The following is a 22,911-nucleotide window of genomic DNA, read 5'->3' on the forward strand; positions in this document are numbered from 1 at the left end:
GAGACACAGACGCAGACGTGGAAAACTCCTACAGGAGCGCCCTGAGATCACATGCGTGCGCTATGGTCACCACTTGCCTGGGCTTGTGTTCATGTGTTCTCAGGTCGCCCCTGCTGGGCTTTCTTCCACCACTAGATCATGTTCATGTGGGATGATCGGATACCAGCCACTGGATCATGAGGTAATTCATAACAGCATTGCATTATATATATATATATATATATATATATATATATATATATATATCCACATTCTACTTTTGTTGGGAACGAGAAATGAACAGGAAGTTCAATTTATGCATTAGCATTCATGAGTCTACAGAATAATTTCAATTGTGAAATGCAGGATCATGAAAGTCATAGTAAATACAGATGTATTTCTCTCCACAATTTTCGTAGCAACTTCATGCCAGAATCTAGAATGAGCGCAATCCTTATTATGAGGACCAAGAGTGCTGGCCCCACTCAGACCCCAGATTTGCTTCATAAGAAGAAGCTCAGTCAATGCTCTATGTATTTAAGCCTAATGAGGCTTGAGGGAATGCGGTAATAGGGTCAATTCCAAATAATGCAGGGGTATCACATGTCCTAAGAATGGCATTCTGGCTCTTAAATGTGAGCAAAACTACATGCAAAATTAATATCCCAGAAGATTTATGATAAGTTAATTTCTAACCATTAAGCAAAAAATATGCGAGAGCAAAACACCAATTAATACAAATAACAATAGAGAGAGGAAGAAACGAGAATGTAAGTAGCATACCATGCCTCTGGATTCTAGTCCCCGGTAATCTTCATAGAAGAATGTCAGGAGTTGATAAAGGGATTTACTAAACCAGAATCCTTACAGAAGACTGAATGGCAATCAACTCTTCTTGGCCAACATTCTTCCAAACGCCATTTATCATCAGATGTCCAGCACCTAATGGTGAAAAATCTTTACCATCTAATTCACAATCGACTACAGTTTCCCTCATCTTCTTCAAACTTGATTTTTCATGTATGTCAGCTGACTCGGTACCGGATTCTCTCTTTCTACTCATCTCAGAACCTTCATTGCCCAATAAATCCATATCAGAGCTAGTTTCTGTCCTGCCACTACATCGGTCAAGTACCCAGTTCCCTTTCCTTTTTGATGCCTCTCCAAACTTTTCATGGTCACTATGGAAGTTGAGAACAGGAAGACGGCCAGAAGAACCAAGGGCACGAGGCAACATGCCAATTGGACATGGGTTCCATGCTTTTGCCACAACCCACCTATCTGAATTTCTCATATTGTCATCTGTTGTCTTAACTTTGCTTTTCATTCGGCGAAGTTTAACCAACTCTAGCTTCTCAGCCGCATGACGGATAGATTCATCTTGCAGAAGATTGAAGCTGGCTTCCGTGATATCTGAGTTAAACAAACATACTACACTGAGTTTCTGGAGTTTTTCCAAGAGAGTGCTGCCACCTATAAGCTGTGCAAGAAGCAGGGCTGAATCCATAAGCTGGTGTTTGCCATAAGCTGATACCAGAAGACATTTATGTAGGAGCTCCTTCAAAACCGCTTTTGGTATATTAACTTTTAATGAAGGAAAGTCGTTTTCAGCTGCAGAATCTTTGGAGCACTGGGGCTTTAGCTCGACAAGATGTTCCATAAACCATGAAAACATAGATGAAAGCTGTTCAATTTGGTCAGAGTCCATAGCAGGCTCCAACTTCACGCGAGACTGTGTCCCTGATAAGATTCAGAGAATGCCAATAATATTACGTGAACCATCATAAAGTTACAACATAGTTTTTTTCGACTCTGTCCTACATCGCTTTCAGGTAAAAATTTAAAAGAATTGAATGGAAGAAGAAATTCCTGAGCAACAAGTTTAAACATGTTCTGTTTTCTTTTTAATGCATAAAATTGATTTTTATTATTAATTGTTTTTAGAATGTCAGAGGATTCGAAGTTTAAGGATGTTCTAATATACTTGTTTCGAGTGAGTAATGACCATGTTACTTCAAATCCATCTATAAAGGCCTAAAATGGGATTGAAGTAGGTTGGTAATTAATAGTTAAGTTGATCTAGTGCTATAAGTACACATCAAACTGAGCAAGAGAAAATGGACACAAGGTCAAATCTGTTTCTGCTGATGAAAACTTGCAAAGAAAGTTGTTGCTTGAGAAAAAAAAACCTTTTAAAATATTGATGAAAATTTTTAACACCTTCGGTGACTAATAACTATTTTTATAGGCTTGATCGACCCAACAAAATCATTAAATAAAGCAAATGTACAGTCTCAACTCTCAAGCCTACCCAACACTGGCTCTAAGATTGCAAATGTAGAATTGTGAAATGTGATAACTATCCCGATCAAGATCTTGTTAATGAATCATTGTTCAAATAAGTTCCTACTTGAAAAACAATTAGACAGTAAGTTAATTTTCTTAACAAATCAGATGACAGAAGAACAAAAAGTTTATTTAATGGTTACCTATTTCGTACTTCATAACTTCTTGAGCTTCAATCATGTCAAGAACAGCTTTAAGAAGGTTCAGAAGCAACTCTGGCTCCTTACTCGCAAATTTCATCACCACAAGCTTCCAGTCATCCAACAAAGAATACATCTTTTGGCCAGCTTGGGAGTCCCCAGGAACCGCCGTCGTATTTGAGGAAATAGCAGCTTCAAGCAAGAATTCCAACAAAGCAGATACTACTTCTGAAGAGAACAGCGAATACAAACGTACAAGAACTTTGAGAGTTTTTTTAACCTGTTTCCTTGTGCCTGAAAAATATATGCATATGCATCAGCACCGAGAGTTCGACTATGCGTATCAAAACTTGTCAGCAAGAATTCCTATAACACTTGAAGAAGCAGCGAAGCTTTGAACAGAACACGTACAATTAATATTACTACAATAGAAGAGAAGTTTAAAATCATTAACCCCATCTGAAAGCTTCTCTACCTAATGTCTCACATGAACGTTTTTAATAGCAGTCTCAAAATAATAAATAAATAAACAGCAGGGTGATAAATGAATAACATCAAAAACCTTATCATGGGGATTAATACAATTTTCCTCAACTTCCTTTTTTATGAATGGGAATTTAACTTGGTTCTTATATTCTATATTACAGGGAACGTGCCTTATTACTAGTAAACATGCAAAATCAACTAGTGGCATTCAAGTAGCAGTTGATCAAATGTTTCATATCTTTTTCTTTTTTGGACAGTTTACTTCAAAATAAGTGATTTCTACAATCTCTTGAATCAGATGCCCAAGTCTGATAGCATCTACAAACAATTCTAATTATCCAGAAATTCCCAACCACTTTTAGCATATTAAAACAACAGTGAAGATGGTCTCACCTACAGATCTGGATGAATGAAGCTTGCCTGCCACAAGTGAGAAAAACTTACTACGGCCGAAAAGGTGTTCTTGATGTTTGCTACCTAAAAAGTGGGTATCAAAATGAAAAATCTAAATGCCAATCTAAATTGTTACAGTTATTTCTTATTACTTACAACCTAGTTCAAACTAAAGCATGAAATACTCATTTGCATGCATTTCCCTTGAGAAGAGTTGTGAAAGAAATTTAACACCCTACACAAGTACATTAAAACAAGTAGTAGGTGATATGAACATACATATCAAAACAGATCATGACCAACTGATGAAAGTCTAAGTGTATGTACAATATTTCAATGTCAACAATTTTTGTTTTGCAACTTCAAAAAAATTTTGGAAAACATTCAACCCAATATTTTCCATCCCTACACAAAATCCTAAAAAGAAAAGCACTTGAAAACCTATAACGCCATTATAGTGTTCTGAGTCATCTCTTTGATAAACTTTAAAAACATAAAGGAAGGAGAAATTCAACATCGTTTAATTTTATGCTAATAAAAACCAAAATCCTGATGATTTGCTCGTTCAAGAGCTGTTGGACTGCAAGATTTTCGTACTTAATTGTTACTTTTCATAAGAATTTCACAGAAGAATTATTTAATAAATGGAATGGTATATCCGGTCTTTTTAGATATGGTACACATAATGATTTCACGAGGTTTTTTTTCATGCATTTAACAGTCAGACCTATCAAAATCTCTTGTTAAGGCTGTGAGAAGGTGATTAAAATGCTCTAATTAGTGTGCTGAGCTATCCATGGCTTGTAGGACTGCTTGACGCTGTACTTCTATAAGCTCAAGGAAACCTCCTCAATGCAAAATTACATTTGCGCATTCATCAATCAAACTGGAAACACAAACAAAATGTAGAAGTGAAGAATAATAGGGAAAATAAGTAATAACTAAGAAATGCTTGGTTCAAATCATTGCACACGGACAGAATGATTAAAGAATGAAAAGGAAAACATAAGAAATCTTGGGGGGGGGGGGGGGGGACAATGGCAGCATAGAAATCATTTTCAGAGCATCCCTTCAAAAGCATAAATAGCAAGTTTCAAAACAATCTGATACTTCACCGTTAGACAACAAAATTCATGTGGGGTATATTACGCCATCAATGTGGTGGTATCAGAAACAGTTTATAAAATATCAAGTGGCATACCAGATGAACTAGAGGGCATTATTCTGATGCATTATAACAAGAAATTGACTTGGAAAATAATGCAAAGAAGACACACCTTTTCGCTTTACAGATGACGAACCGGTATGGGAATTCTGCTTCTCTCTCAAAAGGAAAGCTAATTCACTGAGTTTAGACTTGATATCATTTCTGATATTGGCAGTTCCATCCTTTTGAAAGGGGATTTGCTTCTTCTGGGGTTCCCAATAGTAAGATTCCAGCCAAGCAAGTGCCTGAAATTCTCAAAATTAGGTATATAAAGTTTAAGCATAAGAAATCAATTGAAAATATATAACAAATATAGAAAGCACAAAAGAAGGTGTTCTGTACAGGTCAATATTGAACTAACAAAAAGAAGATAATTGCCAAGTGAACCTATTCATTCCAAAAAAGGGAACTTATTCTGACAAGAAATCATATTTTCATTGCATCTACTTGGTAGCGCCAATGACATTTTTTCCTACTATGTGTTAAACAGTAGCAAGTAGTAACCTAACTGCTGAACCTTATGACATACTTGCACAAGATTTCTCAGAAGGAATAATTATAAAAGCTCAATCAAAGAGAGATGGCGGCAGTGCTAGAGAAGCTCTCGAATATAATTTTCTCGACCACTAATCCATGAGATCTCAGTACAACACATTTGCCCCTTTCTGTAGATCCTCATGACACCACAGTTACAACAGAGCATTTTCTACTGTGCCAGCCTCACCCACATACAAAGACTACTAGAGAAGAATTAAAAATAAATGATCAAACTAATTGTAGACATAATAAAAAAAACCTTTTCAGAGGAATCTCGAACAAGGGGAAGTGCAGGAAGATCTCGGTGAGAACCCTCTGCAATCAAATCATGACCAAGAAAGAGCAATATGATTCTCAAATCAACTCAAAAAAAAAAATCTAATGCAAATCAATCAGAAGCAAAATCTGCTCCTTTCCATTGACATCAAACTGCATGGATAGCTATGGAGGTTTCAAGGAAACAAGTGCATGAATCCCATATGTAGCATGTCAGGAGCATGGTTGCAACAGAGTGGCAATCTAGAGTATATGCTATTGTTAAGATGAATATTAGCAAGGAAACCAAAAAGAAAATAACAGTAGCACACGAAGAATAACTAGTTGAAGGTTTACCATGACGAACATCAATCACTGCACGAGGAATTCCAATTGCGTCAGCAGCAGCAGCAATTGAAATCTCCCTTTTGTTACGTTTCTTCTCAACAACACAGTTCACAAGGCTTCAGATATAAAATGAAAAGGGTGTAAGTCTAATATTGCAACTTTTGGAACCTACATGCATATATGCACAAACAGCCACCAATATCATATAAAATCTTCAGCATAAGCCTTTATAGTTCTAAAAATAAAATAGAGTCCAAATAAACTATGTCAACCATCTCTATTTGTATTTGCAGCGTCTAACATTCACATAAATTCGAGCAAAATATTTGAACAGATTGTGTCATCACGGGATGCATAAGGTTCATAACGGTAAATGTCCTTGCAAATCACTTGCATTGTGAGAATGATGTTACCTAAATTTGTGAAGACTTTTTTTTGACTGCTTCATGGGGATGGAGAACCAAACCTCAGTCCTTAGACAAGGTGATGAGGTGCTTTGGTTGTACAACGCATCTTAACAAGGACAATCTTTTACCAGAATCAGTTCCACTAGCGGCAATATTTTAAGTTATGAGACCATAATTAACAAGGCAAACATTTCGATAATGAAGCAGATGGAAGTGCATCTCCAACTGTAAAAGAAGCATAATCACTGTCCATAGAGTGTACTACTATAAAAAATTAAACAAACTATTGTGGAGGGTGAAGACATGATGTCAATCAGTAATAATAAGGAAAAATCCAACCTCTTAAGAGTAAAGTCTCTGTTACAATGCCAAGCACATTGCATGCTAAGCTAGTCTTACTTTCATTTTTCATACCAACATGAAAAGAGAATATGGTGTAAGTGCTGGGAATGGCCATCCTCAATCATGCACCCAATCACTGGAAGAAAAAGAAGTTATGAAGAAAGAAGGGAGGAACAAATGAGGTAGTAGCTCTCACCGAATGATTGCCATACAATACAACATGGCCAATATCTGCTCTGAATGTATAGCATCACTTGGTATTTTGTTCTCCCCACTATTAAACATTTGAAGGAAAATTTGTAAGCGTGAATATAATACTCAAAATGCAATTGAGAAGGGAATTTTTATAAAAAAAAGTAAGAAAACACAAGAAAATTAAATAGACAAAAAAGCATGCAACCACTTCCACTTGTTTCGCATTGTTCAGTTCAACTCCTATGATTAACTGTTTATTCCTTCTGCTCCTCAGAGTTTCCACAACCTTCTTCCAACTTATCTTTTCTCTAACTTTCAATTTCTAGAGCCAAACAAGTACCCAGACTATTCATCCTAATTTGCCTCCTCTTCTGTTTCTCCATGTTGTCCCCACTTCCATAAGCAATAAAAGGAACTGAAAACAAAAACTCAGCAAAGCTTACCTATAGAAAGAAGGATCCTTCAGCTGAATTTCAACAATTGAAGCTGTGACATCAACTACAACAGGTAAACATCCTCTGCTTCTCCATACTGATATCTAGAGCCCAAAAAAGGTATTAAGCTAATATTAGAGAGAAGAAAACATGATCTCAGACACACGAAACTGTAGTAGGTGCAGGCAAAGCCAGAAACGTCATGGGATAAGCGAGAAAAAAAAATCTGAAAGGATCTTTTCAAATTTTGGCTTCATCAAAGCCCTAAACCCTAACATCCCTAAGCACATTATAATTTGACTACGAGGAAAAAGCATCCGATGTTCAGATTCGTCTAACAGGAATCATATTCAAAGTTTCCGATAAACCATAAGAATTCATTATTCATAAAACGAAAAATCAGGGAGTGCAGCAGCGCGCCTTACTCTTCTAAGCGCACCGGCTATCTTGCGGGGAGAAGAAGAGAAGAGCGAATCTCTAACATACTCCCACTCGTCCCAATTCAACCACGGAACCAATTTGTAGCCGTGTGACGATGACGACGATGTTGTTCCTTGCTGGTCATCAATAGACACTATCTCACTTTCAAACCCTAATAGTGTCTCCATTGAACAGCTCGAGTCGCCGGCAGAACCTCTGTTGGGTCTACGGTCGGTGAAAGCCGTCTACGGCGGCTACGATAAAGGTCAACAACCGTAGGGTTTCCGGCAATATCTGACTAGATGCAGCTTCAACTAGAGAGGGATTGGGAGAGTAGGTTTGCGCGCTCTAGTCTCTCCAGTAGGGTTTATTTATCTTCGATTTCTTTTGCCGCCGCTCTGAAATTTTATATTTATTAAACACAGTAAAGAAAAGATGGTTATCTCTCGCGTGGGCCTGTCAACCCGCAAAGGAGAGCCCACAAGCCGACTGTGTAGTGTGTACTTTGAATGGAAACTCCACAAGCAGGCAGGTATCTGTGTAATGTGTATGGAGGTCGTCGGTCAACGACTCCTCTTTCTCTTATCCCTCCCAGTTTTCTTCTTCAGGTCTCCTTCAAACTCGCAACTAGACCAGGTACTCAATGGAATCTCTCTATTCGAGTACTTGTGTTCTCTGCCCTCTTTTGGATTGTAGATTCTTTAGAGAAAAATCTAATTAAGCTTTAAATCTTGTTTGCTTGCCGAGAAAATTTGTGGTGGCCAATAAGAAATAATCTGATTGATGAGAGATTCTTAGTAGTCAGACTGCATAATCAGCGGTCATGTTCTCGAAATTGCCTTACATATCTGACTGAATGAAAAAAGTTATGTGAAGATGGAATTGGATATGGTGAGGACCAGTGGGAATATCATACTGGTCTTCGTCAAAGCTCTAGGAACTCTTGTAGATGCTCACAAGCAGGAGAATGCTGACATTTATGGCGATTACTATATGGGATGAAGTTGTTTCAAGGGAAATGGAAACAATGGTTAAGGAGAAAGATAAGTGTACTTAATTTTTCAGGTTTTATAAGCCAAACTTGGTTTCTATTTGCGATTTGGGGATACGCTAGTGGAATGTTACCAATGGCCTCCTTTAGGATTTTAGATGCTTGAATGTGCAATGAATACACATAATTCAATCTGTTAAATTTCCTGTAGGTATCAACTCTTTCAAAATTTTCATGGCTATAAGGGTTCTTTTATGGTCAGTGATGATCTTCTATTAGAAGGATTGAAGAAGTGCAAGTCTCTTGGTGCCTTGGCTATGCTCCATGCAGAAAATGGAGATACTGTATATGAAGGGCAGAAAAGAACGATAGACCTTGGTATTACCGTATTACTGGTCGGGAGAGACATACTTTTTCACGGCCCCCAGTGGTAATTCTTGCAATATGTTCTTATGTATTTTTGAAGTTTTCTTACCTGCTGATATTCTCATTCTTAGTATATGCCTGTGTCTATGTTAAGCCTTGTCTATTTTATTTTCATTTAAAAAACACTGAATGTTTTCATTCCTTCTTTTCAATGTCAAGGGCCCTTACAATATTTTTGTATCCTCACCTTATATTTCTCATTCTTTGACTTCTCTTATCAGCCTGATTTGTCATCTAAGAACCTTCTACTGGTGACTTGTGTGTAAGATGCCTTAAGTGCGTGAGAAGAAAGACTTTCATTTTTTTTTGTGTATAGTTCACTTGCAGATCGAGTTGATTTTATTTGTTGTCTCCATTGATTTTGAACAATCAAAAGCTCGTTTCGTTTATTGTCTTTGATGTTGTAAATATCTTTGTCAAAACTTTGGGCTTAATTTTCAGTACTGGCAAGGAAACACCCTGTTGGTGCATCCTTCTGCAGCTGAAATCATTGGCAAATATTTGCTTCTTTCAGCAGATAACTCTTACTCTGAGGTCTGATTGTTAACCATTTGTACTGTATCGATTGGTTTTTTTTTTAATCCACAAGCAGCTTGAATTAAGGAGAAGCAACTTCTCGGGCAATTCGTTTGGCAGCTTTTGTGAACGTGCCTCTCTAGTCTCTACGTAGTTCATGTCATGAGCATCGCACAATGGAAGAGACTGCTAAAGCTTGGAAATTGGGTAAATAGTCTCCTTTTTAAAAAAAGTATCTCCTTACAATTGTCCGAAAGATTGTAATCATAAACATTTTCATGCTATTGTACACCGCTAGCTATGTCACTAAAATTGCCTTCATTTCGTATATTCCCTAACATACTTTTCTCATCATTAATTTGTTGAAATATGCTCTTGTTTGTGAGTTTTCAAATACTTTACAATTTATTGTTCATCTGCCTGTGTATTTTTGTGTTATGTAACAACCTGGCATTTGGTTCATGCTTCAAAGAAATTGCTATTCTTCTCAGGAAAAAGGAGGAGTTGTTTGGGAAAATGATGAACTTAAGGTTATTTTTGGTTCTGGAAAACACGTTAAAATGCCTCCTTCAGCTATCCTTTCCATGGAATTGATAAGGCGGATGCCTTGTACCTATCATCTCTTCAGGCTCTGGTGAAGCGTTTTAAATCTACCACTTCAAAACCCGGTGAGTAGAATCCTTTTTCCTTTTCAACTTAGAGTGGTAGAAGGGCTCAAAAAATTCTTCAAATTTGAACACAGAGAGAATGATTGGTTGTCTTAATTGCTTTGTATCTAGCTCTATAGATGGACTTCAACCCAAGGTTGTTAGAATCGCATGAATTATGATTCGGTTCATGCGATTCGACTTTGATGGATAATGATATGAATCGTGCTTTGAATGGCAGAGCAGACTGAATCGCGTTTGTGAATCGCTGGAATCGTCTGAAATCGGCGATTCCAGCAATTCACAAATTTTATATCTTTAAAATATAAACAATCAAAACAACATCGTTGTGATTGAGTCAGAAATTGTACATTTTTATTATAAATAGATATAGTATACTTAACCTTTACAGAAGCTTTTAGTTTTTTCCCCTTCTTTTACTGGAAGACAAATAAATAAATACGGATAAACATTATACTTTAGTTCTCCAGTGATGAACCTGCTTCCTCTATAATTTACAAGACAGAATCAATGACGCTGTTCAATTAAGTAAGAGTGGTTGAATGTTAGGAGATTGGCTTCTCTGTCTTAGGGAAATCAAGGCCTAATACAGCAATTAATGTAGGTCAATATCTTCTTTTTTCTCTGCAGTGCAACAAATGTACATGGGATTAGAAAGAAAAATGTCTTCTTTGATCAATTCTTGATTTATTGTTCTTTTCCTCTATTAATTCTTGATGTATTCTAGTTGATGGAGCATTATAAAACATTCTTGGCAAGAACATACTCAAACATGTAACGATCCATACGCGTTGGCCAAGGGGATATGGACCGATACATGTTGAGTATGTTTTTTTTTTAAATGTGGAACCCAACCAGCTATCCACCGGACAAATAACTGGTAAACCCCCAGTCGCATGGAAGACCCCGCAATTCCATGGACCAGTTGAGATCCTGGCCAAGACCCAGGAGGGGATGTCAGGGAGATAGTGCAGGGTGGATTCGCACACGCTGGGCTGAGTAATGATCCATCTCGCAAATTGCGATAATGGAAACACCACCCATGTGATTTGAACTCGCGTCCTCTCGCTTATGCTAAGAGTTGCAGTAGTCAAGTTGATCATCTCAGTCAACTACTTGTTATTATGTTCCCTAGAAGAAAATAGCATAAAGCAAAAGAGAATTTTAGATTGTGATGGAACATTGAAGTATTCTTACCATGACAGAATCATCTTGTTGATGCTGAACAGCAGGAGTAACAAACTCCTGCTCGTTTCCGAGGCTACGGTGCTTGGGAAAATCAGTTTTCTTCTGCTGCTTCTTGTTAGCTCGAGCCCTCGAAAACACCATGGAGTAATCAGTAGCTCCCGGAGACTTTGCGTCCCACCCTCCAAATTGAGGAACAGACATCCAACCATTTTGCTGTAGATGTACAAATATTCAATCAGTCCAGCATTTTCTTTTCCTAGAATGCACTATTCTGAGCATTGTCTATGTATAATATTAGAAGATTTGGGTGACAGATGGGAACTAAACATCCCTCTTGATCTTGAATTGGCTAATATCCCCTTGGCCAACGCATATTAACCAATTCAAGCTCAAGAATACATCCTCCAGTCACTCCATGAATTAATGAATAAACAAACACAGTATAGCAAATAAGAGCATTTGATCACAAAGAATGAAACATGAAAACAAAGATTTTTGTTTCTGGTTTGATGAATGATCTCTAGGGTTACTTACCTCTTTGTGCTTATCCATGGCGAAACATGAAAGGAGGGTGGGAATAATATGAAGGTGGTCATTACGCTTTCTGATCCCAAATGTATATTGTCTATTCTTAGTTCATTATTAACAGATAAATGACTGGCTGACAACATGCAAGGTCCATGTTTTGCGCATATGATAATTTAGATTTGTTTGAGAAACTGAATGTGCTATCCTTAGCAAATCCTTGTACCTTTTAGCTGTAGGAACTAAATAAGTTTTGGCAATGTGTTACCAACACCCTTTTATTTATTGTTTGCATCATTTTTAGGTATATCCGCTGTAGTTATAGGAGTTTGAGAAACACCCATTGTACTTCGTTAAAATTTCGAAGAGATTACGCAAAACTAAAAAAACTAGAGAGGTGGTAAGAATGTAAAATTTGAAGTGAAGCAAAATAATTGAATATGAAAAAAAAAAAAAGAATCTTGATGATTCACGTCGCTGTTGTTTTTTGTTTTTTTTTTCTTGTCTTTTTGTGTTTTTTAATGTTTTAATAATAAAAATATCAAAAATATTAATGAATATATATTCATTAAAATTAACTAAAAAAATCATTGTAAAAGTTAAAAAAAAGTCACTGTTTACTAATTGATTTAACAAAAAAACTGTCAAGTGTCACATCAAAAGAATAAAATCAATTGAAATCAATAAATTTCAAAAGTATATATTTTAGAGGTCTTAACTTAACAATATAGATGTCTATAAATATATGCACCCATTATATATTATCGTAAGAAACTAAACATCCAATCTCCAACCATTTTCATATGACAATGCAAAAACAACAATGTTATCATATAACACGTTTGATTAGTTTAATGTTCTCAATTATCACATTAATTAATTTAACAAGAAATGGACGAAAGAACCTCAAGAAAGTTATATCTAAGTATAGGGGATTTCTATCAAAAATTCTGAGCTATAGAGGGTGCATTAGTTTAACAAGAAATAGACAAAAGAACCTTACAAAAGATAAATTTAAGAATAGGAGATGTCTATCAAAAATTTTGAACTATCGAGGATGCATATAAAAATTATCTAAATCGCAAGGGGTGTTGTAAGATTTAGCCTTAATTTTTTTTTGGCCTTTTTTTTTATAAAAAAAAATTATTTTCAATATAATCATCAATATTGATTTTTCTAAAAAAAAACAACTAAAAAACTAATAATAGCTCCCTCACTTTGTAATTTAAAAAAAAAAAAAGTGTGAACATTTTGGGTCAAGTGTTTGGACCCTATTTGGCCTCCCCTTCTTATGCTGGGCCCAACTCTTGCTGCACCATGCCCAGCCCATCTGTGTAGAAGAAGGCCGTGGGCTGGATCGGGATATTGCTTAAGGTCACCTAATACGTGTGGACTGTTGATAGCCATCAGTTTTAATAGTAAGGCACTCTTCACAATCTCGACTTGCTCTTCCTAAACCAGGTAAACCCTAGATTCATTCTCTTTATCGGTTTCCAATCACCGGCGACTAAAATCGACGATGGCCACGATCAGTCTTCGCAAGAGTAATACTCGTCTTCCACCGGAGGTTAACCGCGTACTCTACGTCCGCAACCTGCCGTTCAACATATCTAGCGAGGAGATGTACGATATATTCGGGAAGTACGGGGCCATCCGGCAGATCCGCATAGGAAACGGCAAGGACACTCGCGGTACCGCCTTCGTCGTTTACGAGGATATCTACGATGCCAAAACCGCGGTCGATCACCTCTCCGGCTTTAACGTCGCCAACAGGTACCTTATTGTCCTCTACTACCAGCAGGCCAAGATGAGTAAGAAATTCGATGCCAAGAAGAAGGAGGAGGAGATTGCCAAGTTGCAGGAGAAGTACGGCGTCTCCACCAAAGATAAGTAGATTTACGAAACGTCACTGTTTTTTTTGTACTTTTAAGTTCTCCAATACTGTTGGTTTATGAAGGTAATTGTGCATGTTATATTTGGAATATCCAGTTTCTGATGTTAAGAATATGGTGAACTGCGCATCAAGTTGAAGTTTATATTAGAAGTTTGGGAAGTTATTTGATTTCTAAAGTCTTGGTATGGTACTATACAACTATGGTTGAACTTTCAATTCCTAGTTATGTGATGAAACTGTTATGTTGCTATGAATGTTCATCTGTACATTCACAGGGTCTTCTTATCTGGTTTCGGGTTTGTCTGTTATCCGATTCTGGTGACTAATATTTTTCACATAATACAACAGGCTTGAATAGGCATTTACTTTGAAATTTTGTAGGGATGGGGTGTATTTGATGTTGTTTATCCCAAGTCTATTGTTGCCTTCTATATGCTAAATGCAATACTATCTTAGCCTCTGGACTGTCTCTACGACGGTGTTTTTTTTTTCAATGGAAAGAAATATTAGTAAGCACCAAGGAGGTGCAAATATAATAATTACGAAGGAGCTGCGCAAATAGCCTCAAGTAAGATCAGCTACTGTCTTTTATTTGGTTTGGGCCTTGGGGATGTTATGAGTGTAGGAATATCAACTAATGTCTTTGATTTGATTTGGGGAGAGTTTGAGTGTAGGAAGATCAACCACTGTCTTTTTGTGTGCTGTGTGATTTGCTTGAATTTTTGGCAATCAAAGGAATTGAGCTCTTGATATTTTTCTTTGTTGGAAACTTGGAATACATGCTATAATCGGTCAATTCTATGGTTACAAATCTCTAAATTTGATATGGAAGATTGAGATTACGTTGATGCTTTGCATATTTGGCAGGTACGCTGGGGAAACATTTATGTTATGTATTTGGAGGTATCTGGATTATGCATGTGGTTTGTAATTTATAGTTTGTGAATTTTCAACCTTCAACTTGGGTAATAATATAGTGTGTGTTGTATAGTACCTCTTACTTTGTAGATGTAGCAAAAGAATTCATTAGCATCCCCAGTTCCAGAAACTCCATAGCTTGTTTAGTGTGAAGAATATTCAAATCAACTTACCACTCACCACTGTTGTCACCCATCTCCACCTTAGCTTCCCTGCTTACTCTTTAGAAACTCGTAAATTTTAAACATTTCGCTTGTTGCGATTTCATTCCGAAACCTCTGAATTATCTTGATTGCTTTAGCATATGTCCACTTCACTAAGCTATATCTTTCTACTGCTTCTTATGATACTTTCTCCCAATAACCATTTTATCTAATAATTGTATGGTCCCATGGCTTATTGACTTGAAGTAGACCTGCAAATTTGATGAAGTGCTATCAATAAGCGTCAATCTCCCTCCTCTTGAAAGATGACCCTTCTTCTGTGTTCTGACTCTGAGAATCATCAAACAAAGATCCCAAACGTATATTTCTCTCGCAACAATTTTCCTGTGTGGTTCTTTGTAGATGAGTGAGGGAGACTGCCTTACAAACTCTTAGCGAATTCTTCAATGTCCGCCGCATAGCCTAAAGAAATCTCATCCTTTCAGTGACTATTGCAATAAAAGCAGAACAATGATAGATGGAAAGGTGGTTTCCCGCCCATCCATGAAATCGTGACAATGTCTTATCACACCAGTTCATTGTGTAATTAGTGCCTAGTTGAGGAGTGTTTAGCTGATCCATTCTATCGAGGTCTTTGATCCAGTATGTTGCTTCCTCTATTGTTCTACTTGGAAATGGTCCTAGTCTTACACGCAGAACGTGTACATTTCTTTAAATGATACATGATTCTGAGTATGAACAGTTCAAGGGATTTCAGAATATCAGAATCCTTATTCGACGGTTTTTTTTCCCCCTTACCTGTTTTAATTTGCTTGCAATGGATTTGTTGGCTGTTATCGTTATGGACTTTGAGTCAGTCAATCTATCTGGTGATGCACCATACAAGGCTATGCCGAAACTTCTATAGTTCCATCCTTGTACTTGACTTAGCAGTTGAATCTTTTATGCTTCAGTTCTGTGAGTTTGGAGTCGGATTTAGTCTTCTGGACTCTGGAGCTTCCAAATGGGCTCCGATTTGACTTGAAGCTGAATTCGAGCTTGGGCTCTAGTACACGCCCAATATTTTTTTTAATAAAACAAGCCTAAGTGAGCCCAGCTAAGGTCTTTCATCTTTGGTTCGAATCCCATGTGGTTGGGTCATGTGTCTTGAGTTCGAATCCTATGATCCAGAATCTTACGAAACCATTAGTTGCAGAAACAGGGGAAAAGAAACATTAGTAAGTGATACTTGGCCAATGTCCTGCACGGATTTTGTTCTCTTTTGACTGTCTCCGAACTATTTAGGCTTGAAATGCATCATTTGTGTGAGAGGAGGTGGACCTTTTTATCAATCCAACGTGAGACTAAAGTTTTAGCAATATTAACAGTTTCCACCTCAACCCTTATCAACCATCTCATCAACCAACTAATGATCACTAAAAAGGAGATTACTGATTAAGATGCAAATGCTCAGAAAACAAAGCAATATGGAGGGAAAGTGATTGAAACAAACAGAAAATGGCTCAAGGATTATTCAATTACAAAGAAACAACCCACCAATTGGACGAGCTAGGAAACATTATATGTTCATATCTAATGATATATATATATATATATATATATTCATTTCATGTGTGTCGTTTTGTTTTTTATAATCAAATTAGTAACCCTAATTTTTTTTTTATTGTCGTGATCTTAATTATTTAATTAAACTAACATGGTGAAGGAGAAAATCGGTAGATTTCATAGTTTTTAATACCGTACCGTGAGTTCTACCATAAATATGGTGAACCAACAGTCACGATGGCATGAAACCAAGAAAATACCGTATGTGCAAGAGAACTGTGATTATGCTGGCAATTCGTGAATCAAGCCGTGCCGTTTTTCAAGAAAAAACTGGCAAGTTTCAAAAAGAACTACATATACATAAACCCAATCTCCAAGATTTTCAAAACCCCAACAAAAAAACCAAGATGTGTCGCCTTCGTTGAAGGTGTCCTAGATCCTAGTTACTATTATACTCTTCATAAGAACATAGAATATCATCAGATGCGGAATTGAACCCCTTGGAATTGGAGTTGGCCCAACTTGATGATCCAGATCCATCATTGTACGAAGATCAATGATTAAGTGGTAGATCGTGGTTTTAAGAAAGAATGTCGTAAAGAGAGTCAGAGAGAGAAGGATAAGCCCAAAGGAGAATATGGGCTTATAATGATATTGAGCCCAAAGGAGACTGTGGGCTGATATATGCATGACTTGATTGGTTAAGAGGCTGAAAATTGTAAGGGAAGGCCCATGCTTTGTTTTAGCACAATTGTATATTGGTACTTTGGTAGTATATGATATATAATATATACTATATACATAAATATTTATTAATATATTGTGTATTATAAATAAGGAGTTCAACCTTCATCGTACTGGTTGAACCTTGAAAACCTTCAACCTAGACGGTTTGGTGCACGGTACGGTTTTAAAAACTATAGTAGATATAGAAGAATTTTCATTTGTTATAGGTAGATATGGTGATGTGCACGTGATGTGACCCGACTTAATTTGATATTTTTATCATTAATCACTTAATTAGTTAGTCATTAACTAATTAATTACTGGTTTGTTAATTACTTCGTATAAAACCAATTTCTCTACGTACCTTATCACCCAACATTCGCACATTTTATAGCAAAAGTAGCACATATATAATAGTAATAATAATAACACTTACCAATATTTCTCATATCTTTGAAAAATTGAAATCTAATCGGATTTAATTTATATATATTTTCCCTTCATTTAGCCTTTATTAGTAACAATTGATTTCCCATAGAAAGAATTAAAAACTAAATTCGATACATTGCCCTATTTGATCATTTTTCCTAAAATGTTTTGGTCATAATCAGCTATAAATATGAGAGTTTTATTTTTAATTCTAGTCACAACAAATTTTTTTTTTTTAAACAGAGAGAATGACACCATATATGTAAATTTGTCTTTTGAACATCTATTATGCACATGACCGCTAAACCCGAACGCATAGAAGTTTTTCATCTCACAACGAGATAAATTCAGGCAAAATCCACACATGAACACAAAGGTTTTGTACCATTACTTTTTATGTAAAGTGAACTCTTCTCTATGCCAATTAAACTGAAGTAAATGCCCCGAGTTAATTATCTCTCTCTCTCTCTCTGTATATATATATATATAATTTGCAGTCCTATACATGCAGTAAAGGAAGTACTTCCTTTACTGCATGTATAGGACTGCAAATTTTGTGATTACATGTCTCCTACAAGACCAGTAAGTGATCAATGGATAGATGGGAAGCACCGTCACGTGCTCAGGAACCTAACTACTACATTGTTAACCCATCAATATATCCTTATATATACATACATTATACATCAATTTCATTCCCACATAACCACCACTACCCAAAAGAATTGAAGTCATTAATTTCCACCTCATCATGGCGGCATTGCTAGACAAATTCCTCCTCCGTGAGCTGGCCGTGGCGGCGGCCGTCTTCTACCTCACCCGCCTCATCATCCGATCACTCCTCCAGAAATCGCCACGGCCGCTTCCACCGGGCCCAAAAGGTTGGCCCGTAATCGGTGCTCTTCCACTCCTAGGCTCCGTGCCCCATGTCACACTAGCCCAAATGGCCAAAAAATATGGTCCAGTAATGTACCTCAAAATGGGCACTTGTAATATGGTCGTGGCCTCGACTCCAGACTCGGCCCGAGCCTTCCTCAAGACCCTGGACCTCAACTTCTCGAACCGGCCCCTTAACGCCACTGCGACCCACTTGGCCTATAACGCCCAAGACATAACCTTTGCGGATTATGGGCCGAGATGGAAACTGTTGCGAAAGCTGAGTAACCTACACGTGTTGGCAGGCAAGGCCCTGGAAGATTGGGCCCCGGTCCGGAATATAGAGTTGGGCCATATGATTCGGGCCATGTGCGAGTCCAGTAAGAGAGGTGAAATTGTTGTTATGCCTGAAATGTTGGCATACACCACGGTTAACATGATCGGACAAGTGATCCTTAGCCGACGGGTTTTCGAGACGAAGGGCTCGGAATCCAATGACTTCAAGGACATGGTGCTGGAGATGGTGAAGAGCGCTGGGTTTTTCAACGTCGGGGACTTTATACCGTCGATAGCGTGGATGGATTTACAAGGGATCGAGAAGGGAATGAAGAAGTTGCACAAGAAATTTGATGTGGTCTTGACAAAGATGATGGAGGAACATATGGCTACAACTCATGAACGTAAAGGGAAACCAGATTTTCTTGATGTTGTCATGGCGAATATGGAAAATTCTGAAGAAGAAAGGCTTACTATTACCTATATTAAGGCACTACTTTTGGTATAAATCTCTACTTTAACTCCTATATATCTCTATTATATATCTATATATATATATATGCAGCATTCGTTCAATAATTTGTGGTGTTTAATGTTAATATATTCGAAACAAAGTAGTTTAAATGTCTACTTCTTTAGACAATGTGATAAGGACTTGGATAAAGAAATAATGGATAGGTGGGACAGGGTTACGGGGCCAGCAATAGAACTTAATGTAGTTTCTTAGCAGTTTTAATCATAGATAATCCGTCTATTTTATTAGTGTGGTGTTTACATAATTTTTTTAATTTGGTAGACAAACTAGATGTTTGTGATGGCCACTGCAGTGACTTAAACTACAAGGGCTCTTGTCCCGGTGGGATATTTTGTTATTGTATTTAGTGTTATATTTTGACTGATTTCTGTGTGTTTTTTTGTGGGGTGTTAGGATTTTTTCATAGCAGGTACTGATACCTCATTAAGCACGATAGAATGGTCACTAGCAGAGATGATGAAAAACCCTAGCATCTTAAAGAAGACACATGAAGAGATGGATCGGGTCATCGGTCGTGACCGGAGACTGCAAGAATCCGACATCCCAAAACTCCAATACTTGCAAGCAATATGCAAAGAAACATTTCGCAAACACCCAACAGTACCACTAGGTGTGCCAAGGATTTCAATTGAAGCTTGTGAAGTTAATGGGTACTACATACCCAAGAACACTAGACTTAGTGTCAACATTTGGGCAATAGGTCGGGACCCCGAGGTGTGGGAAAACCCTCTAGAGTTCAATCCAGAGAGATTCATGAGTGGCAAGAATGCCAAAATCGATCCTCGAGGGAACGATTTCGAGTTGATCCCATTTGGTGCAGGCAGAAGGATTTGTGCTGGGTTTAGAATGGGGATTGTGTTGGTGGAGTACATTTTGGGGACATTAGTGCACTCTTTTGACTGGAAACTGCCTAATGGGGTTCATCAGCTTAACATGGATGAGGCATCTGGGATTGTACTGCAGAAGGCAGTGCCACTCTCTGCCATGATCACACCAAGACTTGCTATTAGTGCCTATGCCTAGCTCCTATATAAAGTCATGAAATTGTGTGTGATTTCTACCAAGATTTGTTGTTTCAATGAATCGATGTTGGTGTTATTTTCTTTTTATGTCTCTTTTGGCATAGTGAAGAGTATTCCTCTGCCTTCTTTCTTCAAAATAAAAATTCTAGTTTTATTTTATTGATTGGTGAATTTTGAGTTACTTGTCTCTGTGATTGTGGATTGTTTTGTTTCTAAGAAATAAAAACCCCATTTTTCAGACAATTGACACTAAGAGCACTTTGGACAACTTAATTGTAAAAAGGTCACAAACATTTTTAAAATTGTGAAAAAATACAATTTAAGAGTAATTTGGTCATCTGGCTTAAGACATTTTTTCGTCTATACCTACAATACCCTTCTTCTTCTTTTCTTCTCCCTCCAACTATCCAACTCCAGTGTGTCATTTCTTTCTCTCATTCTTCTCTACTAAAAGCTATCTCCTTCTTCTTCTGATTCTTGATCTGAATTGTTCTTCGTTGCCTTCTATTTCGTTTTTGGCCGAGCTTCTCCTCCTTCATCGCATTCTTCTTCGTTGCTCGATCTGGACTGCGTCGAGTTGCTCTTGTCTCCGTTTTTTACAGATCTGGACTATGCTTCGTTGCTCAATCTAGGATGTGCTTCGTTCTTTCTTCTATCTTTCCTCGCTCTGTCTGATTTGTACCTCTCTTGCTCGTTCTGGAAAAACATTTACAGCTACAGATATGTATCACTATAGTATCACCAACATAAAAAATCCACTAAAATGATACAATTGAACCAGAAAGAAATGTAATGCAATCAAATTTACATTTCAACATTTGTATCATCATTTTATGAGCAAAAGATATAAATTGAACACTAAATTGGATCTTCTGTTTAAAAGTATCACTAGTGTATCGCAGTTTGTGGAGAGAAAATCAAATTTGAGGTTATTTTGGTAAAAGCTAATCCCCATTGTACTTTTTTAAAATGATGTTTTGTGGTTGCACATTTTTACAATTAAGTACAATCTAGTGTACCGGTCTCCAAAAATCTCAATCTTCTTTTGCAATTCAGTATTGTTGGTAGCGTGTGTGTAAAGCATTGTAGATAACACAGATAGATAGCAGAACCAAAAAAGGTCCTCAGTCCGCTTTGGTCTGCCCATACTAGCCGGCCTGCACGGATTTGTTTGTCTGGGCTTATAGCAGCCCGTTATTCCCTACTAGTAACACTTTGTCCGCTTTGGATCAATCTATATTGGTTTGCATGACTTTATCTTCCTAAACTCAACATTAGCCCATACTGGTTTGAACATAGGAAATTAAAACGTTTGTTACTAAATTAGAAATTTAACCTCTTATATTATGCACTTCACTTCTTTTCTTATTGAACGAGGTGGGATTTAGAGCATTGAACCCATTCGCCACTCGATGGCTTGTCCAACACTACCAAACTTGACACTGGAGAGTGTAACTCGAGCCAGTTACTACATTTTATCTAGATTCCTGCCTACTATATATGCTAAGAAGTGAGAAAGATTAATCATAATTAGGACAAAAGACAAAGGACCTATTCAACCATGCACTTATTGTGCCAATCATGCATGCAGAAGATGCAGTACTTCAAAACCCCAACAAAAAAAGCAAGATGTGTGTTCTTCGTTGAAGGTGTCCTGTACCCTAATTACTATTATACCCTTCATAAGAACAGAGAATATCATCAAAAGCGAAATTGAACCCCTTGGAATCGGAATTGGCCCGACCTGATGATCCAAATCCATCATTGTACGAAGATCAACGATTCAGTAGTAGATCGTGGTTTCAAGAAAGAGGGTCGTAAAGAGAGTCAGAGAGAGAAGGATAATGTGAAACAGAGAGATATTTGCTCTGGTGTGGTGTTGATTTAGACATTTATTAGTTGAAGAAAAATATTGTTTAAATGATAATTATCACTTTTGTGTTGGATGAGCCCAAAGGAGAATGTGGGCTAATAATGATATTGAGCCCAAAGGAGACTGTGGGCTGATATTTGCATGACTTGATTGCTTAAGGTTAAGAGGCTGAAAATTGTAAGGGAAGGCCCATGCTTTGTTTTGGAACAATTGTATATTGATACTTTGGTAGTATATGATATATAATATAGACCATATACATAAATATTTATTAATATATTGTATATTATAAATAAGCGGTTCAACCTTCATCATACAGATTTAAGCTTTAAAACCTTGAACCTTTGACCTAGACGGTTTGGTGCATGGTACGGTTTTAAAAACAATGGTAGATATAGAGGAATTTCAATTTGTTGTAGGTAGATGTGGTGATGTGTATGTGATGTGACCGGACTTAATTTGGTATTTTTATCATTAATCACTCAATTAGTTAGTCATTAACTAATTAATTACTAGTTTGTTAATTAATTCGTATAAAACCAATTTCTCTACGTACCTTATCACCTAACATTCGCACAATTTATAGCAAAAGTGTCATATATATTTTATAATAATAATAATAATAGTAACACTTACCAATATTTCACATATCTTTGAAAAATTGAAATCTAATCGGATTTAATTTATATATATTTTCCCTTTATTTAGCCTTTATTAGTAACAAGTGATTTCCCATAGAAAGAATTAAAAACTAAATTCGATACATTGCCCTATTTGATCATTTTTCCTAAAATGTTTTGGTCATAATCAGCTATAAATATGAGATCATTTTTCCTAAAATGTTTTGGTC

General features: G+C 36.9%; 3 protein-coding genes and 1 long non-coding RNA gene across 7 annotated transcripts; 3 read left to right on the plus strand and 1 right to left on the minus strand.

Moving 5' to 3' along the window:
• Window positions 1-652: 652 nt before the first annotated feature.
• LOC119991634 lies at window positions 653-7,851 on the minus strand. Of its 4 annotated transcripts, none has more exons than XM_038838007.1 (9): window positions 7,495-7,851; window positions 7,079-7,173; window positions 6,637-6,714; window positions 5,701-5,807; window positions 5,348-5,403; window positions 4,622-4,796; window positions 3,345-3,371; window positions 2,469-2,759; window positions 653-1,719 (listed from the first exon to the last, which is right to left on the minus strand). In XM_038838007.1, the coding sequence occupies exons 1-9, from the start codon at window positions 7,675-7,677 to the stop codon at window positions 830-832; spliced, it is 1,902 nt and encodes a 633-aa protein (XP_038693935.1). In that variant the 5' UTR covers window positions 7,678-7,851; the 3' UTR covers window positions 653-829. The 4 variants fall into 4 exon arrangements, with proteins under 4 accessions (XP_038693935.1, XP_038693934.1, XP_038693937.1 ...); XM_038838006.1 differs by having other exon boundaries at window positions 3,345-3,428; XM_038838008.1 differs by lacking the exon at window positions 3,345-3,371 and having other exon boundaries at window positions 830-1,719; window positions 7,495-7,677.
• A 164-nt stretch (window positions 7,852-8,015) lies between these two features.
• Window positions 8,016-10,769, plus strand: LOC119991637. The gene is made up of 4 exons (XR_005466247.1): window positions 8,016-8,125; window positions 8,692-8,910; window positions 9,499-9,629; window positions 9,914-10,769. It is a non-coding gene; the product is annotated as an uncharacterized LOC119991637 (long non-coding RNA).
• Window positions 10,770-13,211: 2,442 nt separating this feature from the next.
• Window positions 13,212-13,947, plus strand: LOC119990516 (splicing factor 3B subunit 6-like protein). Its single transcript, XM_038836477.1, has one exon. The coding sequence runs from the start codon at window positions 13,323-13,325 to the stop codon at window positions 13,695-13,697; it is 375 nt and encodes a 124-aa protein (XP_038692405.1). The 5' UTR covers window positions 13,212-13,322; the 3' UTR covers window positions 13,698-13,947.
• A 4,283-nt stretch (window positions 13,948-18,230) lies between these two features.
• LOC119990945 (flavonoid 3',5'-hydroxylase 1-like) lies at window positions 18,231-20,347 on the plus strand. The gene is made up of 2 exons (XM_038837087.1): window positions 18,231-19,133; window positions 19,560-20,347. The coding sequence occupies exons 1-2, from the start codon at window positions 18,231-18,233 to the stop codon at window positions 20,187-20,189; spliced, it is 1,533 nt and encodes a 510-aa protein (XP_038693015.1). The 3' UTR covers window positions 20,190-20,347.
• The last annotated feature ends 2,564 nt before the right edge of the window (window positions 20,348-22,911 follow it).

The sequence above is a fragment of the Tripterygium wilfordii genome, chromosome 22, assembly GCF_013401445.1.
Source record: "Tripterygium wilfordii isolate XIE 37 chromosome 22, ASM1340144v1, whole genome shotgun sequence".
NCBI lineage: Eukaryota > Viridiplantae > Streptophyta > Magnoliopsida > Celastrales > Celastraceae > Tripterygium > Tripterygium wilfordii.